Source organism: Oncorhynchus masou, chromosome 8, assembly GCF_036934945.1.
Source record: "Oncorhynchus masou masou isolate Uvic2021 chromosome 8, UVic_Omas_1.1, whole genome shotgun sequence".
Classification (NCBI taxonomy): Eukaryota; Metazoa; Chordata; class Actinopteri; order Salmoniformes; family Salmonidae; genus Oncorhynchus; species Oncorhynchus masou.
The window spans coordinates 23,979,552-23,998,161 of NC_088219.1; the positions used below are offsets into that span (position 1 = coordinate 23,979,552).

The 18,610-nt window shown below is 42.7% G+C and overlaps 1 protein-coding gene across 2 annotated transcripts in view; it reads left to right on the forward strand.

Annotated features, from left to right (window-relative positions):
• Positions 1 to 18,610, forward strand: part of LOC135544416 (ectonucleoside triphosphate diphosphohydrolase 2-like) — a 31,754-nt gene that overhangs the window by 9,974 nt on the left and 3,170 nt on the right. The window contains exons 1-5 of one of the 2 annotated variants that reach the window (XM_064972011.1): positions 11,725 to 11,965; positions 12,966 to 13,083; positions 14,712 to 14,862; positions 17,671 to 17,830; positions 18,240 to 18,467. In XM_064972011.1, coding sequence (XP_064828083.1) covers positions 13,005 to 13,083; positions 14,712 to 14,862; positions 17,671 to 17,830; positions 18,240 to 18,467 — 618 coding nt within the window. In that variant the 5' untranslated portion in view covers positions 11,725 to 11,965; positions 12,966 to 13,004. Of the gene's footprint in view, positions 1 to 11,724; positions 11,966 to 12,965; positions 13,084 to 14,711; positions 14,863 to 17,670; positions 17,831 to 18,239; positions 18,468 to 18,610 lie in introns of those variants that run through there. The other variant, XM_064972010.1, reaches the window with a different exon arrangement.

Here is an 18,610-nt window from a genome sequence, read left to right on the forward strand (position 1 = left end):
GATGCCTAATTCCTAAATAATCAAATTCATTTTTATTTTCAATTAACACAGTGATGGCAAGTGTTTTTGTTGTTTTTCCTTTGTTATTGACCCTGAGAGGGATAACCTATCCCTTTAAAAAAAACTAGAGGTAGGTCTATCACACTAGGCAGGACAAATTATAAATGTATATTTTAATGTGACGACATATATTTTTGTTCTTTGGTATTTTACTTATCTATTTTTTACTCAACAGTTATTTTCCTTAACTGCATTGATGGTTATGGGCTTGTAAGTAAGCATTTCACTGTAAGGTCTACACCTGTTGTGTCTCAGAAGGCAGAAGCAGACCTAGACAGGGCTCATTAATAATATTTACTATATTTACTTCAAACACTCAAAAAACAATTATAATAATAAAGGAATTTGAAGAAAAAAAGTAATTTCATCCGAGTTGGGAAATATACACTCAGTAGCCAGGTTATTAAGTACACCACCCCTTTCAATAAAATTGTTCACTCCTACAGATACAGTTGAAGTCGGAAGTTTACATACACTTAGGTTGGAGTCATTAAAACTCGTTTTCAACCACTCCACAAATTTCTTGTTAACAACCTTTGGTTTTCGTAAGTCGGTTAGGACATCTACTTTGTGCATGACACAAGTCATTTTTCCAACAATTGTTTACAGAGATTATTTCACTTATAATTCAGTATATCACAATTCCAGTGGGTCAGAAGTTTACATACAAAGTGGACTGTGAGTGCCTTTAAACAGCTTGGAACATTCCAGAAAATGATGTCATGGCTTTAGAAGCTTCTGACAGGATAATTTACATAATTTGAGTCAATTGGAGGTTTACCTGAGGATGTATTTCAAGGCCTACCTTCAAACCCAGTGCCCCTTTGCTTGACATCATTGGAAAACCAAAAGAAATCAGCCAAGACTTCAGAAAAACAATTGTAGACCTCCACAAGTCTAGTTCATCCTTGGGAGCAATTTCCAAATGCCTGAAGGTACCACATTCATCTCTACAAACAATAGTATGCAAGTATAAACACCATGGGACCACACAGCCGTCTTACCACTCAGGAAGGAGACGCGTTCTGTCTCCCAGAGATAAACATGCTTTGGTGCGAAAAGTGCAAATCAATCCCAGAACAGCAGCAAAGTATCCATATCCACAGTAAAACGAGTCATATATCGACACAACCTGAAAGGCCGCTCAGCAAGGAAGAAGCAACTGCTCCAAAACCGCCATAAAAAAAAGCCAGACTACGGTTTGCAACTGCATATGGTGACAAATATCGTACTTTTTGGAGAAATGTCCTCTGGTCTGATGAAACAAAAATAGAACTGTTTGGCCATAATGACCATTGTTATGTTTGGAGGAAAAAGGGGGAGGATTGCAAGCTGAAGAAAACCATCCCAACCGTGAAGCACGGAGTGGCAGCATCATGTTGTGGGGGTGCTTTGCTGTAGGAGGGACTTTTGCACTTCACAAGATAATGGCATCATAAGGAAAGAAAATGATGTGGATATAATGAAGCAACTTCTCAAGACATCAGTCAGGAAGTTAAAGCTTGGTCGCAAATGGGTCGTCCTTAAGCCATTTTGCCACAACTTTGGAAAACAAAGTCAAGTTATTGGAGTGGCCATCACAAAGCCCTGACCTGAACTGAAAAAGTGTGTGTGAGCAAGGAGGCCTACAAACCTGACTCAATTACACCAGCTCTGTCAGGAGGAATGGGCCAACATTCACCCAATTTATTGTGGGAAGCCTGTGGGAGGCTACCCGAAACGTTTGACCCAAGTTAAACAATGTAAATGTAATGCTACCAACTACTAATTGAGTGTATGTAAACTTCTGACCCACTGGGAATGTGATGAAAGAAATAATTCACTCTACTATTATTCTGATTATTATTATTCTGATTTCACATTCTTAAAATAAAGTGGTGATCCTAGAATATTTACTAGGATTAAATATCAAGATTTGTGAAAAACTGAGTTTGAATGTATTTGGCTAAGATGTATGTAAACTTCTGACTTCAACTGTAGTCACTTGGCCGAGCCCTGCTACAGAAAGCAGGCAGACAGGCATTGAAGCATTCAGTTACTGTTTCGAAAGGACGTTAGAATGGGCAAAACAAGTGACCTAAGCGACTGAGCGTGGTATGATCATCGGTGCCAGGCGTGTCAGTTCCAGTATCTCAGAAGCAGCCGGCCTCCTGGGCTTTTCACACACATCCAGTCAGCAGCAGTCCTGTGGGCAAAAACCGCTTGTTGATGACAGGTTCGAAGGAGAATGACAAGAATCGTGCAAACTAACAGGTGGGCCACAAACAAGAAAATAAACAATTAAGTACAACAGTGGTGTGCAGCACGGCATCTCAGAACTCGTCCTTGTCACGGATGGGCTATTGCAGCAGATGACCACACCGGGTTCCACTTCTATCAGCTATAAACAAGAGGCTCCAGTGGGCAACCGATCACCAACACTGGACAATTGAGGAGTTGAAAAACATTGCTGGTCTGACAACTCCCGGTTCCTTTGCATCATGTTGATGGCAGAATCAGGATTTGGCGTAAGCTGCATGTGTCCATGGCTCCATCCTGCCTGGTGTCAACGGTACAGGCTGGTGGTGTAATGGTGTAGGGAATGTTTTCCTGGCACACGTTAGGTCCCTTGATACCAATTGAGCAACATTTCTAGGCCCCAGAGAATTCAGACTGTTCTGGAGGTAAAGTGGGATCCAACCCAGTACTAGATGGGTGTACCTAATAAATTGGACTTACCAATGGAATCATGATTCGTGTTATTATATAGGTTACATCTTCTTCTTTTTTATACACACCTTATTTAAAATATTACATTTGTGGTTGACTAGAGCACAATTAAGTCTGGCCAAGACTATATATTTTTTTTCTTTGTATTTCGTAGAGACAGTCACTGACCAATAACCTCCATTAAAGGGAATTACCACTACAGAGGCACTAAGGTCGCTCTCTCACTGGTGCATCAGTACAGGACAGATTCACGCAGGAAGCATCAAAGGGGAAAGGGGAGGAGGTGAAAGAGGAACATGAGGGATTTGTATTTATTTTTTATGTCTTGTGAATACATGCCCACTTAGAAGCTTAAGGGTTGATCAATACTACTTTCATTGTAGCTGTTTATGTAATGTACCTTACATAATGTATGGAGTCAAAATGAGAAAATATATGAAGACCCATCTCAATGTTATGTGTTTTTGTGGGAGGGGTATTGGAGGACAACTGGAGGTCTACTTAGAGTTCGTATGGAGAAGTATCTCAAAATGGTTGTAAGGACAGCGATGAGTATCTTAAAATGTAACCCATCATGGTAATCAGTGTATCAAATATAGCTAGCTATAATTCCACTGTTTATGCTGATAATAAGAAAACAATTTTTACATGGCTAAAGGACAAGGATGACATATTTTGTCTTCAGGAAGCTCATTCGATATCTTTAATGAAGTGCCCTGGGAAAAATAATGGGATGGTAAAATCTATTGCAGTCGGTGGTAAAGAAATTCAAAAGGTTTTATGATCCTACTCAAAAACAATTTGGATCTTGAGGTACAATATGTTAAAATGGATTGTGAAGGAAGGTGGATTGCCTTGAATATACTATTTGATGATTAACAGTTATGTCTCAAATCTATAAGGACTGAAAAATGACGATCCAAACTTCTTTGAAAATCCTCTATATATACACAAAATTATGTGGACACCCCTTCAAATGAGTGGATTAGGCTATTTAAGCCAAACCTGCTGCCCACAGGTGTTTAAAATCGAACACATGGCTATGCAATCTCCATAGACAAACATTGGCAGTAGAATGGCCTTACTGAAGAGCTCCGTGACTTTCAATGTGGCACCGTCATAGGATGCCACCTTTCCAACAAGTCAGTACTTCAAATCTCTAGCCTGCTAGAGCTTCCCCGGTCAACTGTAAGTGCTGTTATTGTGCCGTGGTCTGGGAGCAACAACGGCTCAGCCACGAAGTGGTAGGCCACACAAACTCACAGAACAGGACCGCCGAGTGCTGAACTGCGTAGAGTCTAAATATTCTGTCCTCGGTTGCAACACTCACTACCGAGTTCCAAACTGCCTCTGGAGCAATGTCAGCACAAGAACGGTTAGTTGGGAGCTTCAAAAAATGGGTTTCCATGGCCAAGCAGCCACACACAAGCCTAAGATCACCATGCACAATGCCAAGCGTTGGCTGGAGTGGTGTAAACTCACCGCCATTGGACTCTGGAGTGTTGAATCACACTTCACCATCTGGCAGTACATTGGATGGATCGGAGTTTGGCGGATGCCAGGAGAACGCTTCGTGCCCCAATGCATAGTGCCAACTTTAAAGTTTGGTGGAGGAGGAATAATGGTGTGGGACTGTTTTTCATGGTTCGGGCTAGGCCCCTTAGTTCCAGTGAAGGGAAATCTTAACGCTGAAGCATGCCACCACCATGCTTCACCGTAAGGATGGGGCCAGGTTTCCTCCAGATGTGAAGCTTGGCATTCAGGTCAAAGAATTCAATCCTGGTTTCATCACACCAGAGAATCTTGCTTCTCATAGTCCGAGAATATTTAGGTGCCTTTTGGCAAACTCCAAGTGGGTTGTCATGCCTTTTCTCGAGAAGTGGCTTCTTCCATAAAGGCCTGATTGGTAGAGTGCTGCAGAGATGGTTGTCCTTCTGGAAGGTTCTCCCATCTCCACAGAGGAACTCTAGAGCTCTATCAGAGTGACCATCGGGTTCTTGGTCACCTCCCTGACCAAGGCCCTTTTCCCCCGATTGCTCAGTTTGGCCGAACGGCCAGCTCTAGGAAGAGTCTTGGTGGTTCCAAACTTCTTCCATTTAAGAATGGAGGCCACTGTGTTCTTGGGGACCTTCAATGCTGCAGAAATGTTTTGGTACCCTTCCCCAGATCTGAGCCTCGACACAATCCTGTCTCTGAGCTCTACGGACAATTCCTTCGACCTCATGGCTTGGTTTTTGCCCTGACATGCACTGTCAACTGTGGGACCTTTTATATAGACAGGCGTGTGCCTTTCCAAATCATGTCCAATCAATTGATTTTACCACAGGTGGACCCCAATGTGGAAAATGTCAAGGGGTCTGAATACTTTCCGAAGGCACTAAATCCAAACTGGTTATCCAGTAGGCTACTAAGAGAGACACATCCGGTGTTTCAAAGGGGTCTCTTTGCTGTTATACAGAATAAAATCATACATTTCCAGTTGCTTGACAATGGAGCCCTGTTTAAATTATCCTCTTTTTTAACGTGAAGCTTTTCAGAGTTGGCTGCTATTCCAATTTTATCATCCAGAAGAGGCACAACATATTACAGCAAATAATATGGCTAGACGCCAATGTATGGAGAGGATAAACCAGTTCTCGTGTAGATAATGTTTTAGGAACGTATGGTTATGAATGATATAAAACAGTCAAATTATGTCACGCAATTAATCAAGGGGTATGGAGATGTATGCTCAATACAAAATGATAACCAACTCATCCCAGCTCTGCCACAAAAAGGTGAGGAGGATTATTTAAGATACTGTTTGAAGAGGTAAGGTTCCAGATGTTTTCAAAAGATATGCATGGACTCTGTAGGGGTGGGAGGGCAAAGAGACCGGAGGTGGCACAACGGAGTGCCGGGGTGTAGGGTTTGAGCGTGGTCTGAAAGTAGGGAGTAGCAGTTCCTCTTGCTGTTCCGTAGGTAAGCACCATGGTCTTGTAGTGGATGCGAGCTTCGACTGGAAACCAGTGGAGTGTGGGGAGGAGCGGGGTGACATGAATGAACTTGGCAAGGTTGAAAACCAGGCAGGCTGCAGCGCCCTGTATAAGTTGCGGGGAGCCCAAACAACGAGTTGCAGTAGTCCAGATGGGAGAGAACAAGTGCCTGGATTAGGACCTGCGCCACTTCCTGTGTAAGGTAGGGTCGTACTCTCCAGATGTTTTCGAGCATGAACCTGCAGGAGCGAGTCACTGCTTTGATGTTTGCAGAGAACGATAGGGTGTTGTCCAGGGTCACACCCAGTTTCTTTGCACTCTGGGAGGGTGACATTGTGGAATTGTCAGCCGTGATGGAGTTATTTGAGCTGGCAGGCCGTCCCTGGCAGGAAGAGCAGCTCTGTCTTGTCGATGTTGAGCTTGAGGTGGTGTGCTGACATCAAAGTTGAGATATCTGCCAGGCACGCAGAGGTGAGTGTTGCCACCTTGGTGTTAGAAGGGGGGGGGGATAGTTGAGCATAGCAATGATAGAAGAGATGATGTGAGGATATGACGGCGCTAAGTGACTTGGTGTATAGAGAGAAGAGGGCCTAGAACCGAGCACTGGGGGACACCAGTTTTGAGAGTATGTGGTGCAGACACAGATCCTCTCCACGTCACCTGGTAGGAGCGGCCTGCCAGGTTTGATGCAATCCAAGAGTGTGCAGAGGCTGAGATGCCCAAAACAGAGAGTGGAGAGGATATGATGGTTCATGGTGTTGAAGGCAGCAGATCGATCTCGGAGGATGATAACAGAGGAGAGGCAGCTTTGGCATTGTGGCGAGCCTACATGACACAGAGCAGTCTCGATTGAGTGACCCGTCTTGAAGCCTGTCTGGTTAGGGTCAATAAGATCTTTGTGAGAGAAAGTTTAGAGACCGCACACTCAAGTGTTTGGTAAAGAAAACAAAGGAATAGGTCTATTGTTTTTGACGTCAGGAGTCGAGTGTTGTGTGTTTGAGGGGAGCAACTCGTGCCATTTTGAAGACAGAGGTGTCACGACCAGTGGTCAGGGATGAGTTGATGAGGGAAGTGAGGAATGAGAGAAGGTCTGGAGAAGGGGATGGGGTCCAGCAGGCAGGTTCATTGAGAGGCCAGACCTCACTGTTGCAGGATTTCATCTGGAGAGAGAGGGGAGAAAGGTCAGGTCGCAGGGTAGTTCTGTGTGAGTGAGACCAGTGGACTCAATAGGCTGAGTGAATGAGTAGCAGATGTCGTGAACCTTCTTTTCAAAGTGATTGACAAAGTTGTCTGCATGGAGGGAGGAGAAGGTAGAAAATAGTTTCCTTGGGTTAGAAGCAGAAGCTTGAAATTTAGAGTTGTAGAAAGTGGCTTTAGCAGCAGATGCTGAGGAAGAGAAGGTAGAGAGGGAGCCAAAAAAAGCTCTAAGCTTGCAATGAGTTACTCAGCCAAGGAGCAGGAGGGGAGGGCCGAGCCGCCCGTGAGGAAAGCGGACAGTGCGAGTCATGGTATGCGGAAAGAGAGGATAGTAGGGTAGAAGAGGCAGAGTCAGGAGGTGGGAGGGAGAAGGATTTAGCAGAAGGGAGAGATGATAGGATAGAAGAGGAGAGTAGTGGGAGAGAGAGAGAGAAGATTGAGGTCAAGTGTAGTGCCTGCCTTGTCAGTTGGAGGGGATTGGGAAAGGGTCAAGAGGCAAGGAGGGGAAATAATTGGAATTAAATTAATCGAATGCAGTCGTCGGGAGGTTGAAGTCGCCAAGTACGAAGTGTGGTGAGCCATCGTCAGGAAATTAGCTTATCAAAGTGTCAAGATTGAGATCTGAAAATAACTTGGTAAGATACTCACTCCCTCCCTCCCTTTCCTCCCTCCCTCCCTTTCCTTCCTCCCTCCCTCCCTTTCCTCCCTCCCTCCCTCTCCTCCCTTCCCTCCCTCCCTTTCCTCCCTCCCTCCCTTCTTTCCCCTCCCCTCCCTCCCTCCCTTCTTTCCCCTCCCCTCCCTCCCTCCTTTCCTCGAACAACGGTCTTTGTTTTCGGTGCCACTGACACAACCATCACTTTCAGCTGAGCTGACCATGGGAGACTGAAGTACTAATTGCTAATTGACTAGCAGAGGTGAAACCACTCCCCCTCCAATACAGCCACTGATTACCAAAACAAGGCACAAATTGCCCTGCCCCTTAATTCTGGTTCGTGTGTCCAGAACTATCTGCAAATTATGAGCAGTCAGCAGTTCACACACCAAGTAGCCCACTGGAAAGACAGGCAACACTTAAAGTAGATTGCCCAAGCTAGTAAAAATACAGTACTGGACCACAACAGATATAAACAAAAATATATACTTCTCACTCCAGGAGATATCAGGGGTCCTCTAGCTGTAGAATTAAGCACACGCAGAGTATACATGTTTAAGGTCCTCCAAACTTGGCTACAAGTGGATTTTCCAGCAAGACAAAAGCCACAAGTACACATCAAAAATCCACACAAAAATTGTTAATTGACAACAAAATCAAAATTTTGCAAGGGCCATCTCAGTCTCCGGACTTGAAACCAATTTCAAATCTGTGGTTTGAAGTGAAGAGGGCCGTCCATAAGAACAGATGAAGGATATCAAGGATCTGGAAAGATTCTGTATGGAGGAATGGTCTAATATCCCTCCCAGCGTGTTCTCCTATCACATAAAATATTTTTGAAAAATGCTCAGTATTGAAAATAGGGGTGGCAATAATTTTGACCCCTATCTTAAAAAAAAAGTATTACTAGTCGAACAAAATTTATTTTCAGAACATTTGTATTAGTATACAATTAGAAAATGATTAGTTCAGCATTGTATTCTTTATTTTATACAGTATTTCTTTCCTTTATCTTTCCTTTTTTTCTTTATCAAGGGTGTCAATAATTATGAACCTGACTGTATATATGTGTATTACCATGTAAATACTTACACACAAACACATGCAAATTTACCATGAGGTAAATTAGGTAAATACAGTCTTCGATACTGTAGGCCAGCTATTCCCAAAAGACTGCATCCCAAACACGCAAAATGCCGTCGGTGGTACGCCAAATAAACATGTGATTCACATTTTCAAACAGTCCATTCAGATCTTCCAACTGGGCTATACATTTGGGTGATGATTTTTTCTCGCCTGAGTAGCCTCGTTTCACTGCCAAAAATGAAATGAAACCGTCTAGTGTTCAGCGAAATAACAACGCAATGTCAAATACAGGTAGCCTAGTCAAATAATTAACATCCAATCACATTAACCGTTACTCTGTTGCGGGAATTCCACTAACGGTCCGTATGTAGCCAAACGTAGCTGCTGCTTATTCCGTTTGCTCGGAAATGGATGAATGGTTCAAAATAAGTAAGGCCGGCATCCATGGAGACACATACCAGCTCTACTGGTATTACTGCTACTACCAGCAGTACTACACCGGCACCTGATGAGAACACAAGCTGTTCTGCTTTCACAAGCACATCCAATGCTAGCATCAGTAATTCTACATTGGTTGCTAGCCCAGCTAGCATGCATACTGACAGTTGTGAATCTGATGCAGATGAAGAGCAACTGCCCCCTTACCCAGGAAAGCACCGAACAACACAGGGACGTTGGACCATCGAAGAGGTGCAAATATGATAACTACATTGATTTGGGTTTCACTTATATTTGGAGTAGTGCCTTTCCAGAGCCACAGTGTTAAATGTGCAAAAGTACTATCTCACAACTCAATGAAACATTCACTCTTGCGCAGACATTTACAGACAAAACATGCCAATTTGAAAAATAAACCTCAGGATTATTTTGAGCGAGAATTAAGATTACTTTCGAGTAGTAAGACATGTATAAAAGCAACAGATACCATTAATAAGAAGGGGCTAGAAGCTTCTTAAATGGTGAGCTACCGAGTGGCTAGGACAGGCAAGCTCCATACTATTGTGGAGGACTTCATTCTTCCTGCTGCTGCAGATATGGCTGAGACAATGCTGGGGGAAAAGGCCCAAAAACCTATACAGACAATGCTTTCATCAAACAACACTGTATCACGATGCATCAGTGACATGGCTGGAGATGTTTTGAAACAATTACTGTTTCGCATACAAGCCAGTGAATTCTATGCGTTACGGCTGGATGAGTCAACAGACATTGCAGGCCTGGCACAGCTCCTGGTATATGTCCGTTACGTTTATGGGGGGTCAATTAAGGAAGACATTCTCTTCTGCAAACCACTGGAAACCAGGACAACAGGAGAGGATAGTTTTTAAGTACTGGACAGCTTTGTGACATCAAATGGACTTTGGTGGTCAATATGTGTTGGTATCTCTACCGATGGGGCAAACGCCATGACAAGGAGACATAGTGGAGTGGTAACGCGCGTGCAAGCAGTTGCTCCCAACGCCACTTGGGTACACTGCAGCATCCACAGAGTGGCTCTTGCTGCCAAGGGAATGCCTGACAGCTTGAAAGACGTTTTGGACACTACAGTGAAAATGGTTAACTTTGTTAAAGCAAGGCCCCTGAACTCTTGTGTATTAAATGCATAATGCAATGAAATGGGCAGTGACCATGTTACGCTTTTACAACATACAGTGCGCTGGTTATCAAAGGGGAAAGTATTAACAAGTTTTTTAAATTGAGAGACGAGCTTAAAGTTTTCTTTACTGACCATAATTTTCACTTGTCTGACCACTTGCATGATGACGAGTTTCTCACATGACTGGCCTATCTGGGTGATGTTTTTTCTTGCCTGAAAGATCTGAATCTAGGATTACAGGGACTCTCCTCAACCATGTTCAATGTGCGGGACAAAATGAAGGCTATGACTAAGAAATAGGAGCGCTTCTCTATCTGCATTAACAAGGACAACACACAGGTCTTTTCATCATTGTATGATTTTTTTGTGTGCAAATGAACTCAAGCTTACAGACAATGTCAAATGTGATATAGCGAGTGAGTGACCTGGGTGCGCAATTAGGTATTTTCCCGAAACAGACAACACAAACAACTGGATTCGTTATCCCTTTAATGCCCTGCCTCCAGTCCACTTACCGATATCTGAACAAGAGAGCCTCATCGAAATTGCAACAAACGGTTCTGTGAAAATTTTATTTAATCAGAAGCCACTGTCAGATTTCTGGATAGGGCTGAGCTCAGAGTATCCTGCCTTGGCAAATTGCAATGTTAAGACACTGATACCCTTTGCAACCTTGTACCTATGTGAGAGTGGATTCGCAGCCCTCACTAGCATAAAAACTAAATACAGGCACAGACTGTGGGAAATTATTTAAGACTGAACTCTGTAATGTTGGGTTGTATTGGAGAGAGTCTATGTACATCCTTTCAAGCACACCCTTCTCATTAGCCTGTGGTGAGTTATTCATAATTGTTGATGAACAAATAAGGTTTTATATGTAAGATGGCTAAATAAAGAGCAAAAGTATTGATTGTTATTATATTATTATTTGTGCCCTGGTCCTAAAAGAGCTCTTTGTCACTTCCCACGTGCTGGGTTGTGACAAAAATTCGCACTCATTCTTATGTTTAATAAATGTATCGTATAGTTTTGTGTGTGGCAGGCTTACAATGATGGCAAAAAAAACAAACATTTGAGAGTGTGCTGACCCTGGTGCTAGAGGGGGTACGCAGCTGGAGGTTCAATGTTTGAAGGGGTACACGATTATAAAACGTTTGGGAACCACTGCCGTAGGCTATTCCCAAACACCCCCTTCCACCTGCCTTACCTTTGCTCTTGGGTCCTACACCCATAGTTACATATTTTAATTGCTGTCTCTCTTTCTCTGACACTGCTGTTGAAACTTGTATAATTACCTGACTGTGTTTGGCATCTGACTGGTTTATGATATTTGTTTCGTGATGTATAACTATACTGAACAAAAATATAAACGCAAATGCAATAAAAACGCAATTTCAACAAATTTACTGAGTTACAAGGAAAATCGGTAAATTTAAATAAATTAATTAATCTATGGATTTCACATGACGGCAGGAGCGCAGCCATGGGTGGGTCCACCCACTTGGGATCTAGGACCTGCCAATCAGAATTTGTTTTTTATTACAGACAGAAACACTCCTCAGTTTCATCAGCTGTCCGTGTGGCTGGTCTCAGATGATCCCGCAGGTGAAGAAGTCCTGGGCTGGTGTGGTTACACGTTGTCTGCGGTTGTGAGACCAGTCTCTAAAATTATGTTGGAGGCGGCTTGTGGTAAAGAAATTAACATTCAATTTTCTGGCAACAGCTCTGGTGGTCATTCCTTGCAATCTGCATGCCAATTGCACACTCCCTCAAAACTTGAGACATCTGTGGCATTGTTTTGTGTGATAAAACTGCACATTTTAGAGTAGCCTTTTATTGTCCCCAGCACAAGGTGCACCTTTATAATGATCATGCCGTTTAATCAGCTTCTTTATTTGCCTCACCTGTCAGGTGGATGGATTATCTTGGCAAATGAGAAATGCTCTCTAACAGGGATGTAAACAAATTTGTGCTCATAAGAAATAATCTTTTTGTGCGTACATTTCTGGGATTTTTTATTTCAGCTCATGAAACATGGGACCAACACTTTACATGTTTCATTTATATTTTTGTTCAGCATATTTTGGTCATAGTAAGTTCCGCTGTAATAATGTCATCATTACAAAGTGGACTCATGCAGGATGTTGGCCCAAGGGTTTTAACAGAAGACAGTATCTTAGAAAGTTAATGTGGCCTTACTCATTTGAATATTTACACACAATTTACCATGTTCAGAGTTTATGATTCATAGCATAATCAGGATTGGAGCGTACACACTCTAAACTGTTCCTTCATTATTTGCAATCATGGGTTGTTCTCAGACCAGACAGAGCCTTCTTACTTCTCCTAATTAATTCCCTCATCCTCTTTCACATCCTCTACAACTTTCCATCTATCTTACCATGAGGTAAACATGCAAGCAACATTCTTGCTGCCCAAAATGTATACACGATGTCATAAAAGCCAGAGGACAGGCCTTCAATCTAGTTAAATGTCTTCCAGATGTCTCTATCCATATTAAATGTCTTGGCATAGATGGATTTCAAGCACCTGATCGTTTGTAACATTTTATGGTTTGGAGTAGACCCAATTAGGTTGTCTTTTCTTGGGGATTATTCTAAATCAGCTCTTTTTCTCAAGATTTGTCTCTAATCTCCCTCTCTTCTCTTCACTCCATCCCTCTCCCCAGTATGGGATAGTCCTGGACGCAGGCTCCTCTCACACAGCCATGTACATCTACAAGTGGCCGGCAGACAAGCAGAATGGCACGGGTGTGGTCACTCAGCACACTGAATGCCACCCCAAGGGTAAGACAGTATCCCAATGGAAGGTTTCTTCCAGGTGGTTGTCTGCTATTTACCAAGTGTTTACATAGAAATTACTTGGTAGAATTGTAATTAAATTGTTATTACTCTTTTGTTCCTTTTGAGACTTAAAACAAGTAGTATTACCATGTGTTACCAGTGAGTAACCAATTATTTGAAGTACCAGAAAGTACAGATTTACATCCGAAATGTTTATCAAAGAGCAGGCAAATGGGGTGACAGGTAGCCTAGTGGTTAGAGCATTGGACTTGTAACTGAAAGGTGGCTAGTTTGAATCCCCGAGCTGACAAGATGAAGATCTGTCATTCTGCCCCTGAACAAGACAGTTAACCCACTGTTCCTAGGCCATCATTAAAACTAATAATTTGTTCTTAACTGACTTGCCTAGTTAAATAAAGGTAATAAAAAAAAATATATGTGTGTATATATATATATTTATATTTTAAACAATAATAATTGTAAAATACTGTATTACCCAAAACCTTAACCCCAAGAAAACCTTTTGGGCGCTCCAGTTGGCAAAGAACAGTCCCCATTGTGTGCTGTGTTCACGCCGTGTGGGTTACGGTATCTCATCACACAAGGCCAGAGATAAAGAAGCAGAAAAACATAGATGCCTAGCAACGGTGGATCTGTCAATAGTTCCGCAGTGACTCAGTGCACTGTGTGGTTTTCCAGTCCTGTCATGCCTAGAAGAGTTACGTGTTTGTATAGATCACGGTAGTTGGCTGCTTTAATTAATGTGAAGTATTTGTAAGTACACCAGCTCTCCTAGAGTACATGTAAACAGCATATACATTTACATTTTAGTCATTTAGCAGAGACTCTTACCCAGATCGTTAGTTCAGACAACTACATGTCATAGTCATAGTAAGCACAGTAAGTTATCAGAGAAGTCAGTGCAAGTAGGTTGCAGCTAGGGAGTCCTGTATTGCACTTTGTGACATCGGCTGATGTAAAAAGGGATTTATAAATACATTTGATTGATTGAAGCAGCAACATCAACTCCTCAACAGCTCCTCCCATCTGTCATCACCTGTACCGCTAGTGCCAGGAAACAATACATGCTTCACTTACTGTACTTCACTGTCTTTCAGCAACCGCATGGGTTAAGACCTTTAAATACCCTGGGATTCTCTGATCAGTATAACATGATGGGATCAAACACTGAAATCTCGACTTCTTCTTGCTCCTCTATACCTCACAGGGTATTAGAAACAAAGAGTTCAAGGGTGTTAGACTCAAGGTAGCACCTGGGCAGTTTGGTCTGTCTTGGAATTCGTCGGGCTCCAGCTAAGCTAGCTAACTGTATTGGAAAGTAGTTTGTGTGTGAGTTTTGTGTGTTGGAACAGAAGCATTCCCAGGGATGAGACTACCCAACTTCTCCCTCACAATGTAATGTGTTGAGCAGAAAGCTCTGCCTCCTGCTTCAATGCCCCACAGAATGCAGGGAATTCTCTTGATCTGGTCTGAGTTAGAGGAAGGCATGCATGACCTGATCCCTGGGTCACTGACTGGGCTTAATCCTGCTCCATGAACCAGGGCATGGACACCCAGGTGAGGGGTGTTTGTTCTGCCATAAAGTATGTCTGGGTGTTCCCGCTATGCAGGTGGAGGAATCTCTAGCTATGCGGGACAGCAGCGAGAGGCAGGGAGAAGCCTCCAGTCTTGTCTGGACCAGGCCACGCGGGACATCCCCAGAGCCAGGCACCACCTCACACCTGTCTACCTCGGAGCCACCGCTGGCATGAGGCTGCTCAAGTGAGTTATAGTTTGTGTATGCATGTGTGTGTGTTTGAGTGTGAGTGCACAAGCATTTGTGTCTGTGTATCTTTGTGTGTGTGTACCTTTTTATTTACATACAATCAGTGGGTAAGGATTTCACACTCAGAGGCAGACAGGCAAGAACAAGCCCCCACCTTTCATCTGCCAAGCTCTAAGCAAACACTACCACACCTGTTTAAAACACAAGGGATGTCATATTCCTACATTCTGATCAAAGAAGCATACACAACAGTAGAGGCAGCTGAGGGGAGGACGACTCATAATAATGTCTGGGATGGAGTGAATGGAATGGTATCAAACACATCCATTCCGTCATCCTCCCCTCCACTGATACACACACATTATGTACACACAAAATTACACTAAGACACCCATGTCCATGCAGATATGTACACATAGACATTTCTCATGCTCTTGCACACAATGGTTTTAAACACAAGCAAAGTTAACAGAATGTACATCAAAGAGACAGACAGAGGGGCGGACGAAGTCAGACGTTTACATACATAGTGTTGAAGTCAGAAGTTTACATGCACCTTAGCCAAATACTTTAAACTCAGTTTTTCACAATTCCTGACATTTAATCCTAGTAAAAATTCCCTGTCTTAGGTCCGTTAGGATCACCACTTTATTGTAAGAATGTGAAATGTCAGAATAACAGCAGAGATAATTATTTATTTCAGCTTTTATTTTTTCATCACATTCCCAATGGGTCAGAAGTTTACATGCTACCAAATACTAATTGAGTGTATTGCCAAACGTTTTGGGTAGCCTCCCACAAGCTTCTCACAATATTTTGGGTGAATTTTGGCCTATTCCTCCTGACAGAGCTGTTCTATAGGATTGAGGTCAGGGCTTTGTGATGGCCACTCCAATACCTTGACTTTGTTGTCTTTAAGCCATTTTGCTACAACTTTGTAAGTATGCTTGGGGTCATTGTACATTTGGAACACCAATTTGCCACCAAGCTTTAACTTCCTGACTGATGTCTTGAGATGTTGCTTCAATATATCCACATAATTTTCTTTCCTCATGATACCATCTATTTTGTGATGTGCACCTCCTGCAGCAAAGCATCCCCACAACATGATGCTGCCACCCTGTGCTTCACGGTTAGGATGGTGTTCTTCGACTTGCAAGCCTCCCCCTTTTTCCTCCAAACATAACGATGGTCATTATGGCCAAACAGTTCTATTTTTGTTTCTTCAGGCCAGAGGACATTTCTCCATGTGCAGTTGCAAACCGTAGTCTGGCTTTTTTATGGCGGTTTTGGAGCAGTGGCTTCTTCCTTGCTGAGTGGCCTTTCAGGTTATGTCGATATAGGACTCGTTTTACTGTGGATATAGATACTTTTGTACCTGTTTCCTCCAGCATCTTCACAAGGTCCTTTGCTGTTGTTCTGGGATTGATTTGCACTTTTCGCACCAAAGTACGTACATCTCTGTGAGACAGAACGCGTCTCCTTCCTGAGCGGAATGACGGCTGTGTGGTCCCATGGTGTTTATACTTGCATACTATTGTTTGTACAGATGAACGTGGTACCTTCAGGCATTTGGAAATTGCTCCCAAGGATGAACCAGACTTGTGGAGGTCTACAATTTTCATTCTGAGGTCTTGGCTGATTTCTTTAGATTTTCCCATGATTTTAAGCAAAGAGGCACTGAGTTTGAAGGTAGGCCTTGAAACACATACACAGGTACACCTCCAATTGACTCAAATGATGTCAATTAGCCTATCAGAAGCTTCTAAAGCCATGACATCATTTTCTGGAATTTTCCATGCTGTTTAAAGGCACCGTCAACTTTGTGTATGTAAACTGTGGGAAAAATTACTTGTGTCATGCACAAAGTAGATGTCCGAACTGACTTATAAAACTATAGTTTGTTAACAAGAAATTTGAGGAGTGGTTGAAAAATAAGTTTTAATGACTCCAACCTAAGTGTATGTAAACTTCTGACTTCAACTGTACATAACGTTACTATAAAATACATTCACACACAAAGTTGCACAATAAGAGATTCTAACAAATGAAAATATTGAATTGTCGCCTTGTCTTTCTCTTTGTGTTATTGCAGGGTAAAATGTGAGTCAGGTTGGGGTTCTGAGATGAGTCAACAACAAGATTGAGAGATGTGTGCGTGTCTCGTTAATAGGTTATTGTCAGTGGTGGAAAAAGTACCCAACTGTCACACTTGAGTTAAAGTATAGACACCTTCATACAAGGTTACTCAAGTAAAAGTGAAAGTTACAGAGTAAAATATAGCATGATTAAAAGTCTAAAAGTATTTGGTTCTAAATATACTTAAGTATCAAAAGTTAAAGTATAAATATTTTCACATTTCTTATATTAAGCAAAGCAGACGGCAACATTTAATTGTTTTTTAAATTTACGGCTAGCCAGGGGCACACTCCAACACTCAGACAATTTTCAAACGATGCATTTGTGTTTGGTGAGTCCACCAGAGGCAGTAGGGATAACCACGTATTCTCTTGATAAGTGCATGAATTGGACCATTTTCCTGTCCTGCTAAGAACTTCAAATGTAACGAGTACTTTTGGGTGTCAAGGAAAATGTAGGGAGTAAAAAGTACATTATTTTCTTTAGGAATGTAATGAAGTAAAAGTAGTACTTTAAACTATTTCTACTTAAGTTCTTTACCTCACTGGTTATTGTTGTCAAGCTGAGTAATGTTGTTCAGTCAATACCCCCATGTTGATTCGTGCCTGTACCTTCTCTTAACGCATCTAAAGTATCTGAAGTGGTGCATTTCCCTTTCTCAACAGTATCTCCAGCCCTGTCCAGTCAGCTCAGGTCTTAAAAGAAGTGGGTCGAACAATCCAGTCCTATCCTTTTAACTACCAGGGGGCAGCCATCTTAAGTGGCCAGGAGGAGGGAGCGTACGGCTGGGTCACTGTCAACTATCTCTTGGAGAACTTCATCAAGGTACCATGGCTCAGCTTTCACCATTCTGTAGTTATTTATGGTACCCCAAATAAGTGTTTATTTATACAGTTGTTTGTAAATAAAGATCCTGCATAAACATTGCTATGGTGGTTCGAAATCGGTCCCTGCATTATGCTTTTCTTTCAATGCAACCATAAGCAGTTAAAAACTTAAGGACCCTGTGTTAGTTTCATTTCAAGCTTCTGTAGACATTCTTTGAAGATTGAAAGGAAATTGATTATAGCTACCAAATGACTGATTTCCACTAAGGCTGATTCTTGTGTTAGGATTAATTGGTTGAGTAGATGGCTACCTGAGGACCTCTAGTGACCATTACAGCACAGCTGACTAGACAAGCTACCCACACACCTCTCATATTACTATGTTTGTCCCTATGTGCCCGCTGCAGTATGGCTTTGTGGGCCATTGGCTGAGCCCAGGCAGACAGACTGTGGGGGCGCTGGACTTTGGTGGGGCTTCCACCCAGATCACCTTTGTGACCAAGGACGAGGTGGAGGACAAGAGGGACAGGATGAATCTACGTTTGTATGGCCATGACTACTCCCTGTACACACACAGCTTCCTGTGCTACGGACGAGACCAGGTCTTCAAACGCCTACTGGCTCACTTGGTGACGGTAGGAAACACTCTGTTTGGCCACAACAACATCAGAACCCCCTAAGGGCTACTTACTGTAAGCTTCACTCCATTTCACAGCCTGTTCACCCTGCCATCATCCAGAAGGCGAGGTCAGTACAGGTGCATCAAAGTTGGGACCGA